The sequence below is a fragment of the Lissotriton vulgaris genome, chromosome 1_1 (genome assembly GCF_964263255.1).
Source record: "Lissotriton vulgaris chromosome 1_1, aLisVul1.2, whole genome shotgun sequence".
Taxonomy (NCBI): Eukaryota; Metazoa; Chordata; class Amphibia; order Caudata; family Salamandridae; genus Lissotriton; species Lissotriton vulgaris.
In genome coordinates this window covers 1,127,758,597-1,127,774,918 of record NC_141685.1, presented here as the reverse complement: position 1 = coordinate 1,127,774,918, position 16,322 = coordinate 1,127,758,597, and the positions used below count along the sequence as shown (strand labels likewise).

Sequence of the window (16,322 nt, the reverse complement as noted above, 5' to 3'; positions counted from 1 at the left end):
ATTGTCTGCAATCAGGAGTAGAAGCTTAGCCAATTTGCTTTTTCCCCTTACATTCGCACATTTCATGGGCATTTTCTATAGCCTGCAGAATGAAAAAGGGCCATCTTGACCCAACTTAGCAGTTAAGGAAGTGCCTGAACTCTAATACCTTAATCAATCAAGGGCTAGCAGTTTTCAGAAGACCTCATCTTTTCTCAACTGCTGACTATTAATCTAGTGCTGGAGTGTTTCAAAGGATGTTATGCTTTTTCCACTGTTCAGTATTAATCTACTGCTGATATGTTTCAAAGTATGCGCTCTTTCGCCACTGCTGAATATTAATCTACTGCTGGTGTGTGTAGGAAACTGGGGTTTTGTTGCAGTAGCCCCCCCCCCACTTTTTGCCTAATATTTGATTCAACTTTGACTGCAGTGCCCAGGGTTCCAGCTAACCAGGTCCCCTGTGCCAGTGTTCTTTCCCAAAACAAGACAAGTGATAACTTGATTCCGAAGTAACCAGACCTTTAGCACCTCTAGTCTCTAGTAAGTGGTGGCATAGGTACAGAAGAAGGTCCCCAAAAGCTGCAGCATAACTTGTGCCACTCTAGGGGGCCCAGCAACAAACGCATACAGACTGCCAAACACGATTTGGAACACACTTGTGTGCATTGTCCCCTAACATTGCATGTAATATTTATAAGTCACCCCTACAATAGGCTTTGCAGCACTAAGGCAGGGTGCATTATATCACATGTGAGGACACATAGGCATGAGCAGATAGGCCCCTGTGCTGGTCAGTTCAATTACTAACAGTACAAGTGAACAGGGAAGCTATCTTAAAGTATGAACTGGGCACTGGTCGAAACGAGTTTCCCAGCTACATAATGGTTTAACTGAAACCTATGGTGTTTGTGATCAAACACCTCATATTAATAAAGCCACAATAATTCCAGTGATGGGTTTATTAATACACACACCCAGAGGATACCTTAGATGTACCCCCTGAAACCTACCAGCCGTCTAGAGTTCTGGCTGACTGGTCCTATCCAGACTGCCACCACAGACTAGTTTGACACCCCGGGGTGAGAGCTCTCGCTCTCAGGAGGTCAGGAACAATGCCTGCTCTGGAGAGAGGCATTATCACCTCCTCCAGGAAAGCTGGTAAATCAACATATCAAAGCAGGAGGCATCAAAGGCCTCTGCCACCTCTGATGTGCGACCCAAGGCTTCCCCACACAGGGGAATGCCACCCCCTGCCCTGGGCCCATCTGGCGCAAGAGTAGGTGGGAAAAATAGCTATGCAAGAGGCATGATGTACTGCCAGGCTTAACACACCTCTAGGGTGAACAAGCCGGAAGTAAACACAAATTTAGAGATTCCACCATCCTGTCTGTGGTGGAATTAGGAATTCTGGAACATGGTGATGCCCACTCCCCAAAGGAAATGACTATCTGGGGTTGTAGTGACCCCATGAGTAAATAGCCCATTGACTATTACCCTCACTCCCCTTTACACTCCTAAATTGAGTATTTAGGGGACACCCTGATACCAGGACTTAAAGTTTCGATGGACAAAAAGAAGAAGTGGACAAAGAAGAAGACTGCAGACCTGAGGAGCACGAATGACTTAGCGCCAACCCTGCCAGCCTGCCTGCTGCACCTGACCCTCATGAAGCAACCGACTCGTCCTGCCACTGTGCAGACTCCAAGAAACTCTGAGGGCTGCCAGTGCATTTGCCAATTGCCATAGAAACTCCCTTGGAGTAGACGAGCTACTCTCCTGCAGCCGCGTGCACCAAAGAAGCAAGACCCGGTACATCGACCTGCTGCCTACGGGGACCACCGACACAGCAGCCACCCAGAAAGAGTTAGCTGTGCTCTATATGTCAGATCTGTCCTCCCTCCAAGTGTGAGAACGTCAGGACCGACAGGAGCCGCACAGTAACAAAACCTGGGGTACTGGACCCTTTGCAGTAGTCAAGGCTTGTGTCCAGTCCGGACATTAACGCGGAGGACGACCAACCTGCACAGCCAGGGACAGTGAGACCCACATTGAGAGTGGCCCAGCTGTCCTGTTTGCCCACCTGCAGCAGAAACAAAGACAAAAAGAGTGAGTCCCGCATCGCCGCCACCAAACGTCTCAAAATACCTGTGCACATGCATTCCGCAGCCCGAGCACAAGGGAGGTGACTGTGCCACCGGGGTCCACAGACCCACAAGAGCAGAGACCATTCTTGAGTCTGGCCAGAATGGACTTCCAATCACCACCTGGAGCCTCTTTCTGCAGGTCCCCTCCAACCATGAGACACTCAAGCACAGAACATGATGCCATAAGACACCACTGCATCCGAGCCCCACAGCCCGAGAAGTGGACGAAAGGTGTCCCCACATGCCCGAGCATCTCAAGGGTCGAATCTCCCAGTGGGTTGCCCGGACTGGTCCCGCAGTCCCAGCTTGCAGCCTCTTTTCAAGCAGACCATTCCCTGTTGAAGTGAATGGAACACACAAAGCCGTGACAACTCTACACGTAGAGACCCCAGAGCCTCCCTAGATAACCTGTTGGTGTGGCCTTGGACCTGGCCTCATACTCACCTTAAGTCCTGGAGAGCAGTCCTGTAAGTCACTGTTAAGTGCCGGAATGCAGTATATGTTTTTACCCCATAGACTAACATACAACTCCCAAAAATTGTAATGTCAGCTTTTGAAAACTGTAAAAATTCATATCTGGAAAAGTACTTACCTGATTCTGATGATCTTGGTATCTAAATTCAAATAAAAGTATGCGTTATTTTTATGAAGTTGTGTCAGATTTCTTTATTGCTTATGAGTCTCCTTTACTGCCTTTGTGTGTGTGCAATAAATGCTTAACATTGCCTTCTGATGTGCCTAACTGCTTGCCCACACTACCAAAAAAGAGAGCATTTGGGAAGTCATTTGTGCCTCTATAATTCCTCTATAGTTTGTTTGGACTCTTTACACAGTGTTCCTCTTTTTGTTCCACTATATAAAGAGCGAGCTTCCTACAGTGTGTTTTAAAGACTGTGCCAAACTTATGCAAAACCATAATGTTTCTGCTTTATCGTACCTCACGCTCACAGAGTCTGTCACGAGCTCTTACAGAGTTGGAAGTTTAAGCTGGTGTTCATGCAAAGAATGAATAAGAAGAAGCTGGGGAAATCAGGAGGTTGAAGAGCTTGTGAGGGGTGAAGAACGGAGACAAGACCACAGATTGGATGGGTGGGGTAATGTTGATTGGTGGCAAAAGAAAAGACCACTGTATGAAGATAGAGCAGCTTTGTATAATGGGGAATCAGGAGCTTCCTACAAGGTATTCATACTAGCTGGATGTCAACATGCCCACAGGGGCATTCAAATGCATCCACTATAAAGTGCAGAATAGTTTTCATCCTGGGTTTTAATCTTCTCCACTACAGAGAACAGTAGACAAAGACCAGATCAAGAAGCGGGTGTAGTGCAGATCAAGATCAACAGAACATGTCCTAAAAAGAGTTCCCAATGCTTCCAGAAAGTCTTTCCCAAAGTCAGCACACTCAACAACCCTCGCCCTCCCAGGCCAGCTCTGTGCACAAACAACATCTGTAGTTGTGTGCCGAGGAAGGCTGCAGGTAGATGGAAAGTTAAATTTGAATACTACACAGCACAACAGTAACACTGCTGCTCCCCCTCTTCTCGGGTTTGATATCTTACCTGGGGTGTGCAAAGTCCCACAGGGGCAGAAACCAGATGTGTCTCCAAAACTCCCATTTGTGGATCCGTGGAAAGCGGTGGACAGGCCTGGAGCTGAAACAGATTTGCGATCAAGTATTTCTATATACATGGGCAAGTACCACACTACAACACACAGTTAACGTTTTGCTCCACAACTGTCATCCTGTTTCATTGGTGATGCACAAAACAAACAATGTAGGTGCTGTCCAGAACACACTAGGTAGGAAGTAATGAGCTGACAGTAGATTCTAATGTGCGTCTTGCAAACAGAGCTTCCCCTGGCTACTCATGTCCTTACCTGTGGAACTGCCCCTGACGAGAACTGCAGTTTTTGGTGGAATAGGTCGTTGAGCGTCCTGTTTTGTCTCTCCAAGTCAAGAACCTTCTTCTTCAGCTTGAGACATTCCTCTCGCAGGTCCTAGGTGAATAAAAAAAGCTTCATGAAGATGCTCTGAAATAGCACTTCCCCCTTCTGATGCACAGACAAAGCGCATGCCCTGTTAATCCTAAAGGGTTTTTGCTTTAGGGATGGGGTTACAGCATCCCAAGAGCAAAAATAGCACAGGTTCCAAATGTGCTTTGTATGAACACTATATATAGCAACAGCAAGTGGACCTTTGAGACAGTGGGGCATGCGTAAGTCCAAGAAATGGGTATCAGGACTAGTGGGAGACGACTCAGTGTAGCAGAACAAGTTCCCCACCATTCTGCAAAACAGATTAGAAGAATCAAAGGAATGGAATTATATGAACCGTGTTTACCTTCTGGTTCAGCAGTGCCTGGACAACATGGTTTGCAACCTGTAACAGAGGGACAGTGTTAGAGACCATGGTAAACGGAAATAATGAACTGATTGGACCTCTCCGCCGCTTTTGATACGGTGTCTCACACGGTGCTCCTCAACCGCCTAGGCGAGGTGGGAGTAGAAGGAGTGGCTCTGGCATGGATGAAGAGCTTTTTGACTGACCGTCATCAAGAAGTTAGGCTGGGCTCCCACAAATCCACCCTTAGGGAGCTCAACAAGGGAGTGCCGCAAGGCTCGTGCTTGAGTCCTACACTCTTCAATGTGTATGTGGCCCCCCTAGCCAACTTAGCAAGATCTTTCGGCTTCACCCCTGTGTCGTATGCCGACGACACTCAACTCCTTTTTCCCTTTAAACATCTTACACCTGCAATAAAAAGATCTTTTGCAGATGGCATGAGAGCCATTGCAGAGTGGATGTCATCTAACTGCCTGCAGTGTAATGTAGGGAAGACGGAGGTCATGTGTTTCGGACAAGCGGCGACACACTGGGCACCCGATTGGTGGCCACTAGAGCTGGGCCCTGTCCCTACTCCCAAGAGTTCAGTCAGGAACCTGGGAGTACTCTTCGATCAGCAGCTCACTTTCAAGGGCCATGTTAACCAAGTCGCTGGTAACTGCTTCCGGGCAATTGGTATGTTAAGGCGTGTTTTTCCCTACATACCGGATCACCATAGAAAGACGCTTGTACAGGCTCTTGTCATCAGCAGGATTGATTACTGCAATGGTTTGCTCCTTGGAGCAAACGAAGAACAACTCAGTAAATTGCAGGTAATCCAAAATACAGCTGCAAGGATTATCCTGAACGCCCCCCCAAGGACACCCTCACACCCCCTGCTGATGAGACTCCACTGGCTCCCTGTGAGGAAGCGAGTCCAGTTTAAAACACTGTGTACTATTCATAAGAGCTTGACAGGGGAGGGTCCAAAACATATGATCACTATTTTTCAGCCCTACGTTCCCGGACGCCTTTTGCGCTCCAGTTATCAGCAGCTACTGCAAGTACCCAGAGTAAAAAAGACTAGACAAGGTGGCCGTGCATTAGCTTATGCCGGACCAATACTCTGGAACTCGCTGCCCCCGGAATTAAGATCTCTTTCCAGCCACTTGACCTTCCGGAAAATTTTAAAAACTTACCTGTACCCTACTAATAATGCCCTGTAGTTTCCCCTTAGGCTGGACATTCAATTTATTTGGAACCCTTCTTGTTACAGCAATAGCGCGGAGATACCCCTTCGGGGGTCTAGTCTGGCGCTTTACAAGAATATAAAATAAATAAATAAATAAAATAAATTCATGCAACTACCTAGTGTCCCCTTCTCTTAGCATTCCTGATCCCTCCCAAAATCCCCCAATCTGCTCTGATCACCAATAGGGAGCTGTACAGTAGACCTCTAGCCCGAATGAGCTTATATTACCTCATCCAAACAGCGTTCATAAGCTTCTCGCTGATTCTCATTGGCCAGGGCCAGAGCTGAATTTTCTGCCTGCAGATTAAAAAAGATAACATAACAATGGTTAAGAGCGGCAGACATGGGACAGATTTGGAACACTCTTGATAAGAAAAATATCAGACAATACCAGTTCAAGGAGACCCAAAGGCAAATATTTGAGAAATATCCTCAGTATACTGTCAGCCATAGTATTAATTTAGCATTGACAAATGTATGGCAGAAGGGAGTCATTAACAGATATCAACAGAAACCAAGTCAAAACTCATCTTAATGGAGCAGTTAGGACAGTGAACCTTAAGGTAAATGGAGCTCTAAGGGGACTTGTAGTAATAAACGAGCCACACATTTTCTTAGATGATGCAGAATTCAGAAAAAGTAGCATTTTGACAAAAAGGAGCACAACCATGCCTAGTCCTGAGGAGGTTTCAGACAGATCTGTGGCAGCCATATCATGTCACCCATGGCCTGCAGGACGTGAAGGCTAGTTTGCGTGTCATTGATGCAAAAATTGACTCCTTGGCACCCCGGCTTGGTGGTTTTCCAGGAGCAGATGGATCCTCAAGACTCCAGGCTGACCCAGGCAGAAGCTCTGATATCGGATGTGGAAGATTTTCAGCACCGCATGGAGGGTGCCCTGACACAAATGCAGCGCAAACTGAAAATACTTCACGCCCAGATTAAAGATTTGGCTGACCGCTATAGGCAAAACAATGTTGGGATTCTGGGGGTCCCTGGCCCAGACACAGCTGGCTGTATGGAAGTTTTTGCTGAGGAGCTCGATATCCCTTTTTGGGCACTCCCATTTCTTCACTGCTTTTGTTGTTGAGAGAGCATATCGCTCCCTGGTTTCGGCTCCCAAATCAGGCCAGCCTCCTCAGCCTATCATTGCAAGGCTCCTCAATTACAGGAATAGGGATCTTGTTCTGAGGATCAACAGTGTCAACCCGGACCTGCAGTTTGAAAACTCCTCAATCTCATTTTATCTGGATGTCACCAAAGCGGTCCAGAAGGTGAGGTGCACCTTTACAGAGGTTTAAATTAAAGTTGTGAGAAAGGAACCTGACATACTCTATGCCATATCGGGCAAAGCATCGACTGGAACATAAGGGAAAGACACGCTTCTTCTTGCACCCTGAGCAGGCTTTGAATTTTATTGAGCAACTTCTGCCTGCTTTGGGCAACCCTATGTCACCTGGCACTGACAAACAGTGAACTGAATCCATGATATGGGACAATACGAAATGGTTACTTACCAGTAGGAGTAGTTTTGCAGCTTGAAGAGTTTTCTGGATTCACATGCTGTGCTTCATTCCACCATCTAGTGGTTGGGTCCTGAATAGTCTGTTTTTTTGTCTTCTACTGGGCATTGCCAAACACCATTTGGGTGCCAGGTACGTCCCCTGCGTGACATCTGACGTCTCACTGGAGGTCGTCGTACGTGGTAGCCATCTTCTGATTCTTTTTTCTGTTTCATCTTAGTCCTTTAGATGGTACTTTAGAGAATTGTTAGTTATGTTTCCCCACCTGTTTGTATTCCTTGTAGGGGAGGTTAGGTGGATCACATGTGAATCCAGAAAACTCTTCACGCTGCAAAACTACTCCTACTGGTAAGTAAAAATTTCATTTTGTAGCGTGAATCCTTTTCCTGGATTCACATGCTGTGCAGTAGATTATGTAGAGGTTTCTCAATCCTTGTGGAGGTTGTGGTAAGAGGAAGAACATGTGAACAGGTGTTGAAGTACCTTTTGTCCTATTTGTGCTTCCTTATTTATTTGTATGTATGGCCACACAGTAATGTCTGGTGAAAGTGTGTGGGGATGCCCATGTTGCTGCAGCATATATAGTGTCTATAGGCACATTGGCCATGAATGCAAGAGTTGCTCCTTTCTTTCTAGTTGAGTGACCTCTTGGTCGTCCACTTAGGCTTTTCCCTGCGGTGGCATAGCGAAGTTGGGTGGTTTAAACGATCCATCGTCAAATTGTTGCCTTTGTGACAGGGGTCCCTGTTTTAGTATGCGAGTAGGCAAAAAATAGCTGTTTGCTTTTGCGAGCTTGCTCTGTTCTCTGTAGATGATACAGTGGAGCCTTCCTTACATTCAGGGTATGGAGGTTCCTTTCCCCTATTGTTTGCGGGTCTTTAAAGAAGACGGGTAGGAGAATGCTTTAATTAAAGTAATACTTGGACACAACCTTTGGTAAGAATTGTGGATTAGTTCTTAGAATAACTCTCTCTTTATGGATTTGCATATATAGTTCTTGTATGGTCAACGCTTGTCACTCACTTACTCTTCTTAAGGGTGTAATGGCAATTAGAAATGCTGTCTTCAGAGGGATGTGTTTAAGATCTGCTTCATGCAGGAGCTCAAATGGTTCTGTCATAAGTTGCGCGAGGACTGTACTAAAACTTCACATGGGGGCGGGGGGCAATTCTTTTAGACCCTTCTACAAACCTTTTTATGAGCGATCTTCTGAAGAAACGTTTGAGTGTTCTTCCCCTGTTGTAAGCTACGATGGTCACAAGGTGTACTTTTAGGCTTGAGTAGTTGACGTGACAGTCTAGGAAGTGAGTTTGGTATATGATCACTGTTGATCACAGGTTGTTTGCTGTGCACTAAGTGGTGTACTGCTTTCATTTTGCGGCATGGCATTGCGGTTTGTTTTCTTGCTTCTTTTAGAATTTCCATTGTTCGAATAGGCAAGTTGAGGTGACCAAACTCTACGTATTAAGGTGCCAGGCCGCTAGGTGCAGCGTCACTGGCTCCGGATGGAAGATTTGGCCCAGTTTATTTGTTAGTAGGTCTTTGTCAGCTTTGAGGCGGATTATTTGTCCTTTGGACAATTCTAGCAGATTTGAGTACCAGGTTTATGTCTTGCCTATTGTGGAGCAATGGGAATTAGGTTTGTCCTCAGTTGATCTGCTTGTTGTGTTGTATGTTCCTGGTAGGTGCATTGTTTGCATATTGATATTTTGGGAAATTGCCCTTTGCTAGATCTGTTGTGCAAGCTCGCTTAGTGGGAATTACTTCGTACTTCCCTGTTTGTTGAGGTAAAAACACTGTGGTGGTGTTGTCTGTTTGAACCAAAACAATCCTCTTGCGAATGTGTTTCTGGAACGCCTTCAATTCTAGGAATACGTTTTTCATTATCAGGTAATTGATGTGTTTTATGGAGTCAAGGTTGTTCCACTGGCTTTGTATCTTCAGTTGTTGGAAGTATGCTCCCCATCCGTTGAGGAGTGCATCTGTTGTAATTGTCACAGAAGGAGTTGGAGTTTAGAAAGGTCTGCCTTGTGTTTTGTTAGGCCCACCATTGTATTTCTGCTTGCTGTCTGTGCGTAACAACCACTAGATCCTCTCAACTCCCTGTGGCCTGAGATCAGTTGTTGGAAAGCTGGCTCTGTATATACTATACCAAAGTGAGGTATAATGTGCACAGAGTCCAATGGAACCCCAAAGGTAGGCAGAGGTAAAGTTAGATAGAACCTTACTCTCTATTTGAGGTAATGTGGTCGAGCAGTAAGGCAGTATCAGAGGACAGTGTTAAGCATTTGTTGTACCCACTCAGTCGGCAAATTAATTCACACACAAAGACTGAACTTCAGACCAATTGTTTATGTATGAAAATATCCTTTTAGTTATTGTATTTCTAGAACCAGGCAAACCTGGTACAGGTAAGCAATAAATACTTTAAGTAGTAAATGCTGATTGTTATACAGATCAATTGTAAATGTGCTATGGTTTGACTTACAGTATTGTTTCAGAGAAATGCAATCACTTGTAAATACAGTACATAGACTTGAATGGGATTTTCAGTAAAAAAGCAGGCAAGTTACTTTTGGATTACTTTTCTTACTCAGTGCTGTATGCCTAGTCTAAACTGGGGTGGCAGAGTGGGCTAAAGAACGGTGATGGATTAAACCCAGATCTTTTGACTGGGTGTGAGTGTTCGATTGATTCAGATGCTCCGTCCATCACCACCCCCTTTTGTACCGCTTTATGCCTAGATGCAGCACTGGGACATTTCCTGTAAACAGGCGAGTAAAAGCGTTTTTGTTAAATCGTACAATTTTAAAGAATTTCTTTAGGTTTCAAAACTCCACACTCAAGAAACTTTTTCAGGAAAATATGTCAATGTTATCTTATGGAAGAAAATATGGTTATCGTTTTTTAGGTAAGTAATCGGTCTTTGGAGTTGAGGTTCTAGGGTTGGGCTCAGGGGTCCCCCAGGGTCAGCAATGCACTCTTGTTACACCCTCAGCGGCACTAGGGCGGCCGGATGCAGAGTGTTGAGGCCCAATGTTATCCGATAGGGGGCCACCGGTTGGTGGCTGATGGAAAGCAGGCCACCGGGTTGTGGGAGCAGAGCTCCTGGATTTTAGCTCAGGCCAAATGGGGAAACAAATTAGCACCAAAGGTGACCCTCAGTGGCACTAGGGCGGCCAGGTGCAGTTTTGAGGTCGGATGTCCTGTTTCAAATGAAGAATGTCCAGTTTGCAAAAGCAATACAGACAGGGAAATGAAGAACTTCTGGGTACGATCACCACTTCGAGAGGTAAGTTGGGAAGTTAGGGGTTGGTTAGGCACCATCAGTTTGGGCACACAAGGCCGTTTGGTGTCTGGTGCAGGGGGGCCTTTTGGGGTCGGATCTTCTTACCAGCTCCTGGCCACAGTTAAGGGGGCCTTCTGGATTTAGACTGCAGGCGCCGGCTGTAGGCTTGAGGCAGGTTAGGGGTAGTCATATCTCGGTTCAGGATCGCCGGGGTGACCTCCTAAGGGTGTTGGCCCACTCGAACTCGGGCCGTGGACGGCGGGTGCAGAGTGGGGCGGATTCAAGGTTTCCGGCTGCTGCCAGAGGTTGCAGTTGAACAAATCCAGTGTTCATGGGAGAAGCAGTCTTTGGAAGTGAAGGCAGGCTGGTCCTCCGGGATCTTTGAGGTTGCTGGCTGCAGGACAGACCGGGATTTCGCAGGAGCAGGTTCGAGGGGGAGACAGTCCAGTAGGGCTGGGGCCAAGTCAGTGGGCGTCTTCCTCTTGTTAGCTGCTGCACGGCTGTTCGGTCCTTCTTTTCTTCTTGTTTGGATCGGAGGAAGCAAGGTTCAGGGATGCCCCTAAATACTAGATTTAGGGGCGTTACAGGTAGGTTAAGGGCAGGGACCAATGGGTCCCCTCCCTGTGGTGGGTACACCCCCTATTATGCAACCCTCCAGTGGGAAGGGGGCATGAGCCGGTCACTGGTTGGCTGTGTCCTCCCATCTTCAAGATGGCGTGGACTGCGAGTTGTGCTTCACCTCGCCTCCCCCACCTGAGGTGTGGAGTTGGCAGAGGTGGGCCCACCTCTCTTCGTCACTTGTTTTTCCCGTCAGTTCTCCCGCCCAAGGTGGGGTTCAGAACCAGTGGGGACCAGTTGCTGAAAGCGGCAATTGGCCTGGGGAAGCGGACAAAGGCGGCAAGCCTTTGAAGCTTACCCTTCGTGAATCCTGCCCATCCTGGTGGAGGAGGCTTGGCACCTCGTCCCAAGATGGGCATTGTTTTAGGCCCCAGAGAGCAGCAGGCTATCGACCCAGGGGTCCAGAAACATGTCTGGTGGTGGCAGCTGAAAGCAGCCACTCAGCCTGGACAGGGTGTGAAATTTAATAAAGTATCTACTTGTCCATGGCGCAGGTTGCTTCATAAATCTACTCGTCCTGTAACAAATTCCACTTGTCCCTTTTGTGCCTGAGACGAGGTGCCATGCCTCCTTCCCCAGGATGGGCAAGGTCCACGAAGGGGAAGCTTCAAAAGGCTTGCCGCCTTTGTGAGCTTCCCCAGGCCACTTGCTGCTTTCAGCAAGTGGTCCCCACTGGTTCTGAACCCCACTCAGGGCGGGAGAACCGGCGGGAAGAAGTGATGAAGAGAGGTGTGCCCGCCTCTGCCAAATCCTCATTTGGGGGAGGCGAGGTGAAGCACAACTCTCAGTCCCCGCCATCTTGCAGATGGGGGACCCAGCCAACCAGAGTGAAGCATATGCCCCCCTCCCACTGGAGGGTGGTATACTAGGGGGGGAAGGAAGGGAACAATTGGTCCCAACATTTACTTACCTGAAACGCCCCTAAATCTAGTATTTATGGGGGTACCCCGAACCTTGCTTCCTCAGACAAGAAACCAGAAGAAGAAAAGAAGAAGAAGGACCGAACAGCCGTGCTGAAGCTAACACGAGGAGCACGCCCACTGACTTGGCCCCAGCCCTACTGGCCTGTCCCCACCTCGAACCTGCAGAAGCGAAACTTCGGTGTGTCCTGCAGCAAGAGGCCTCAAGATCCCCGAGGACCTGCGCGGTCTTCAAAAGAAAACACTGTCTCCCATGAACATCGGATTTGTTCACCAACAGACTCCAGCTCCAACAGGATCTGCGAGCAGGCATCACTCTGCACCTGACGCACACGGCCCGAGTAAGAGTTACCCCACACCAAGAGGTCTCCCAGTGATCCTGGCCTGAGATCCGGTGACCCCTGACCTGCCTCAAGCCTCCAGCCGACACCTGCATTCTCAAACCAGAAGGTCCCCCCCAACTGTGACCAGGAGCTGGTAAGAAGATCCGACCCATAAAGGCACCCCAGCACTGGATGCCCCACGGCCTTGGGTGGCCCAACCGACTGTGCCTAACCAACCCCCAACTTACCTCTCCAAGTGGTGGTTGCACCCAGAAGACCTTTGTCCCTCAGCCTGCAGTGTGTTTGCAAACCGGAGACTCTCCATTGAAAGCTACAGGGCGCCAGACGCCAAAACAGCACTCTGCACCTGGCCGCCCCAGTGCAGCTGCGAGTGCAACTTTTGTGCTGGCTTGAACCCCCATTTGCCCTGAGCTTAAATCTAGGAGCTTTGCTTCCACAACCCAGTGGCCTGCTAGTAGGCAGCCACCAACCGGAGGCCCTCTATCCCCCATTGGGACTCTGCACCCGGCCGCCGTAGTGCCGCTGAGGGTGTAACAAGAGTGCATCCTTGACCCTGGGGGGCCCCGAGTCTAACGCCAGAAACTCAACTCCCACGACTGAATACTTACATTTGAACCGATAACCCCATTTTCCTCCATAGGTTAACATGGACTGTTTTTCTGTGAAAAGTTTTTAAGTGTGGAGTTGTAAAATCTATGAAGCCCTTTAAAACTAACTAAATAACAAAACCGCTTTCACTTACCTGTTTACAGGAAATGTCCCAGTACAGTATTCAGGTATAGTGCACTGTGTAAGAAAAGTAATCTGGAAAGTAATCTACTTGACAGTCTACTAAAAAGCCAATACAAAGTATATGTACAGTATATCGAAAGCATTGAATTACTACTAGCTCTACTGTAATCAAATCAAAGTGCATATACAATTGCAATTCAAACTGTTTACCGTTTGCATTACTACAGTAAAGCACTTATTGCTTACCTGTGCCAGGCTTGCTTTATTCTAGAAAATAAAATAACATTTTTATACAAACCCAATTGGTCTGAGGTTCAGCTGATTAAGTGTGTACAACAAATGCTTAACACTACCCTCTGATGCAGACTTACTGCCCAACCATACTACCACAAATAGAGAAAAAGGTGCGATCTACTTTTGCCTCTGCCTACCTTTGGGGTTCCACTGCACTCTGTGCACACTATACATCACTTTGGTTTGGTATGGTATATACAGAGCCAGCTTCCTACACCATATATTACCAATTGTAATAATCAATTGTCTGTAGTGATTTTTGCCACTGTCGGAGGTATTGTGATATCCTGCCTCTCACTGGTGTTGTGTGGGGGTCCTTTTCTGTGTAGAAGTCAATTTGATCCATTTTTTCTTCCTCTAGGTGGCTGGCCTCTGCCTCTTCTTCGAAAGGACTGCTTTGGCTGTTGCCAGTTTTGGTACCCTGCTTGTTGGTTAGTTTGTTGCCCATTTCCCTGGCCCTGTTGTTGATGAGATATTTGCTGTCCTTGAGCAAAGGCCCCTCTTCCAGTGGATTTCCTTCCACTAAACCCTCCTCTTTTAAAAGGTACCTCTTTGTTGCAGTGCTCCCATGGCTCGTGCAGCCTCATTGTCCTTTTTAATCTGCTGGAGGGATTCATCTACTTCCTTTCCAAATAGTGCGCCTCCTGTAAACAGTCTGTTTAGAATGGAGGTTTGAACATCCGGTTTAAATCCAGATATTCTAAGCCAGGCATGCCTTCTTAGTGCGGTGCCTGTACACATTTGTCTGCTGGCAGTGTCTGCTGCGTCGAGTGCTGATTTAAGGCAAGTTATTGTTGTGTTTTTGCCTTCTTGGACAATAGCTTTTGCCCTTTTCTTGTCCTCTTCCGGGAGCTTGTTGATGAGCTCCTCGATGTCATCCCATTGCTGGTGTCTGTACCTGTTCAGGAGTGCATTTGAGTTTACGATGCGCCATTTCTTTGCTGCCTCCTTGTCCATTTTTATGCCTACCAGATCCATTTGTTTAATTTCCTTCTCTGGAGGTGGTTCACTGTTAGAGATGGCATTTGATCTCCTTCTTGCCGTGGTGACAACAATGGAGTCAGGCACTGTATTTCCTTGGATATACTTAGGGTCCTTGGAAGAGGGTTTGTACTTCTTTTCAACCCTTGGTATCACCCCCCGGGTTAAGGCCGACTCTTTGAAGGCTTCTTTGCCTCGATCCAGGATGCTTCGTAGCATTAGAAGGTATTGTGTGCCCTTGTTGGGTGGGGCTAATATTTCTAAGAGGAAGCATCTGTCCCCCTTTTCCTCTTCGAAGGCGACCCCAAAAGTGTCAGCTGCTATCTTCACTAGGCCTTTGTAGAAGGCTATGTTATCTGGAAGAGAAGCCTTCAAGGGAAAACAGCATATCTCCTCCTCTGGGCTTTGTGTGTCGAAGGTTTTGGAGGCTTCTTCTCCTTCTGGTGCGTCGATGTACTCCTCAAGGTCGTCATGATGTGGTTCGGGTTGGAGGTGACTCAAGGATCTCCTCTTCTTCCCCTTAGGTATCTTCCGTCCCTTCGATATTGTCGGTGTCGCCGATGGAAATAGTAGGAATACGGAATCCTTTGAGCGAAGCGTCGAACTCCTTCTTCTGGAGGAGTGTAAGAAAGTGGCTCTATATAAACTGGACCAAAGTCAGGTACAGTTTGTATAGAGTCCCCAATCCCCAGAGATATAACCGAGGCTAAAGTCAGATCTGACCTTGCTCTCTAAAGTGGTAGCTTGGTCGAGCAGTAAGGCAGCATCAGAGGACAGTGTAAAGCATTTGTTGTACACACAGTCAGCAAAAGGCATCACACACAAGAACTGAACTCTAGGCCAATTGTTTTTATATCCGAAGATATAGTTGTTTTATTTTAGAACCAACAGGTATCAAAATATACTTTTCTCAATAGGAGTGTCTTTAGGTAATTACTTTGAAGAAAGGCAATAGACTTGGTAAGTACAATAGTTACTAGGGTTGCAATAGGCAACATAATTCAACATTGAGCTCAATGGGTTTTTCTACATAAATGCAGTGGATTACTTTCAGGATTACTTTTCTAACCACAGGACTGGATCCTGGATTCAGTCCTGGGAACTAAGCTGTAAACATTTAAGTAAAAACGTTTTGGTTACAGTTGTAATTTTTAAAAGACATAAATGTATTTTCCAAGTTGACACTTAGAAACTTTTCAGAGAAAAACTAGCAATGTTATCCTATGGAAGGAAATTTAAGTCACAGGTAAAGTAGGTTCTCGTTACTTTTGTAATCCAATACTGGACTCCTAGGTTCAGCACTGGGACCTCTACCTAGGACAGGTAAGTATTTGCGTTTCAGTATTTGGTACGATTTTTAAAGAATATTTGTGATTTGCAAAAATCGACACTTAGAAGAAATTTCAGAGAAAAACAGTCAATGGTTTCCTATGGAGGAAAATGCAGGTAACTGGTAAGTACAGTTAAGATTACTTTTGCGGTTCAGTACTGAACTAGAAAGTACAGCATTGGCTTCTCTCCTGATCCCAGGTGAGTATTTCAGAAATGATTATTCGGCTGATTTTAGAGGAATATTCTAAAGTTTCAAAACTCCACACTTAAAAAACATTTCAGAGAAAACCAGTCAATGTTAGCCTATGGAAGGAAAGTGAGTTATCGGCCTTCAGGCGAGTACTCCACTGGTGAGGTTAAGGTTCTGGGCATAGACCTAGGGGTTTCCCAGGGTTGGAAAGGTACAGTTGTTACACCCTCAGCGGCACTGGGGTAGCCGGGTGCAGAGAGAGTAGGCCCAATGCAATCCAATGGAGGGTAGGGGGCCTTTGGTTGGTGGCTGCAAGCAGGCAGGCCACGCGGCTTTGTGAGCTGAGCTCCTTGTCACTTACTCAAGGCAAGTGGGGGAAGTAGGTAGGGTAGGGTAGGGT

The 16,322-nt window shown here is 46.9% G+C and overlaps 1 protein-coding gene across 1 annotated transcript in view; it reads right to left on the bottom strand.

Moving 5' to 3' along the window:
- NCKAP5L (NCK associated protein 5 like) overlaps positions 1-16,322 on the bottom strand; it is a 135,015-nt gene that overhangs the window by 61,200 nt on the left and 57,493 nt on the right. The window contains exons 3-6 of the mRNA XM_086963756.1: positions 5,928-5,996; positions 4,469-4,507; positions 4,006-4,125; positions 3,687-3,779 (exon numbers count right to left, since the gene is read on the bottom strand). Coding sequence (XP_086819882.1) covers positions 3,687-3,779; positions 4,006-4,125; positions 4,469-4,507; positions 5,928-5,996 — 321 coding nt within the window. The remainder of the gene's footprint in view (positions 1-3,686; positions 3,780-4,005; positions 4,126-4,468; positions 4,508-5,927; positions 5,997-16,322) is intronic.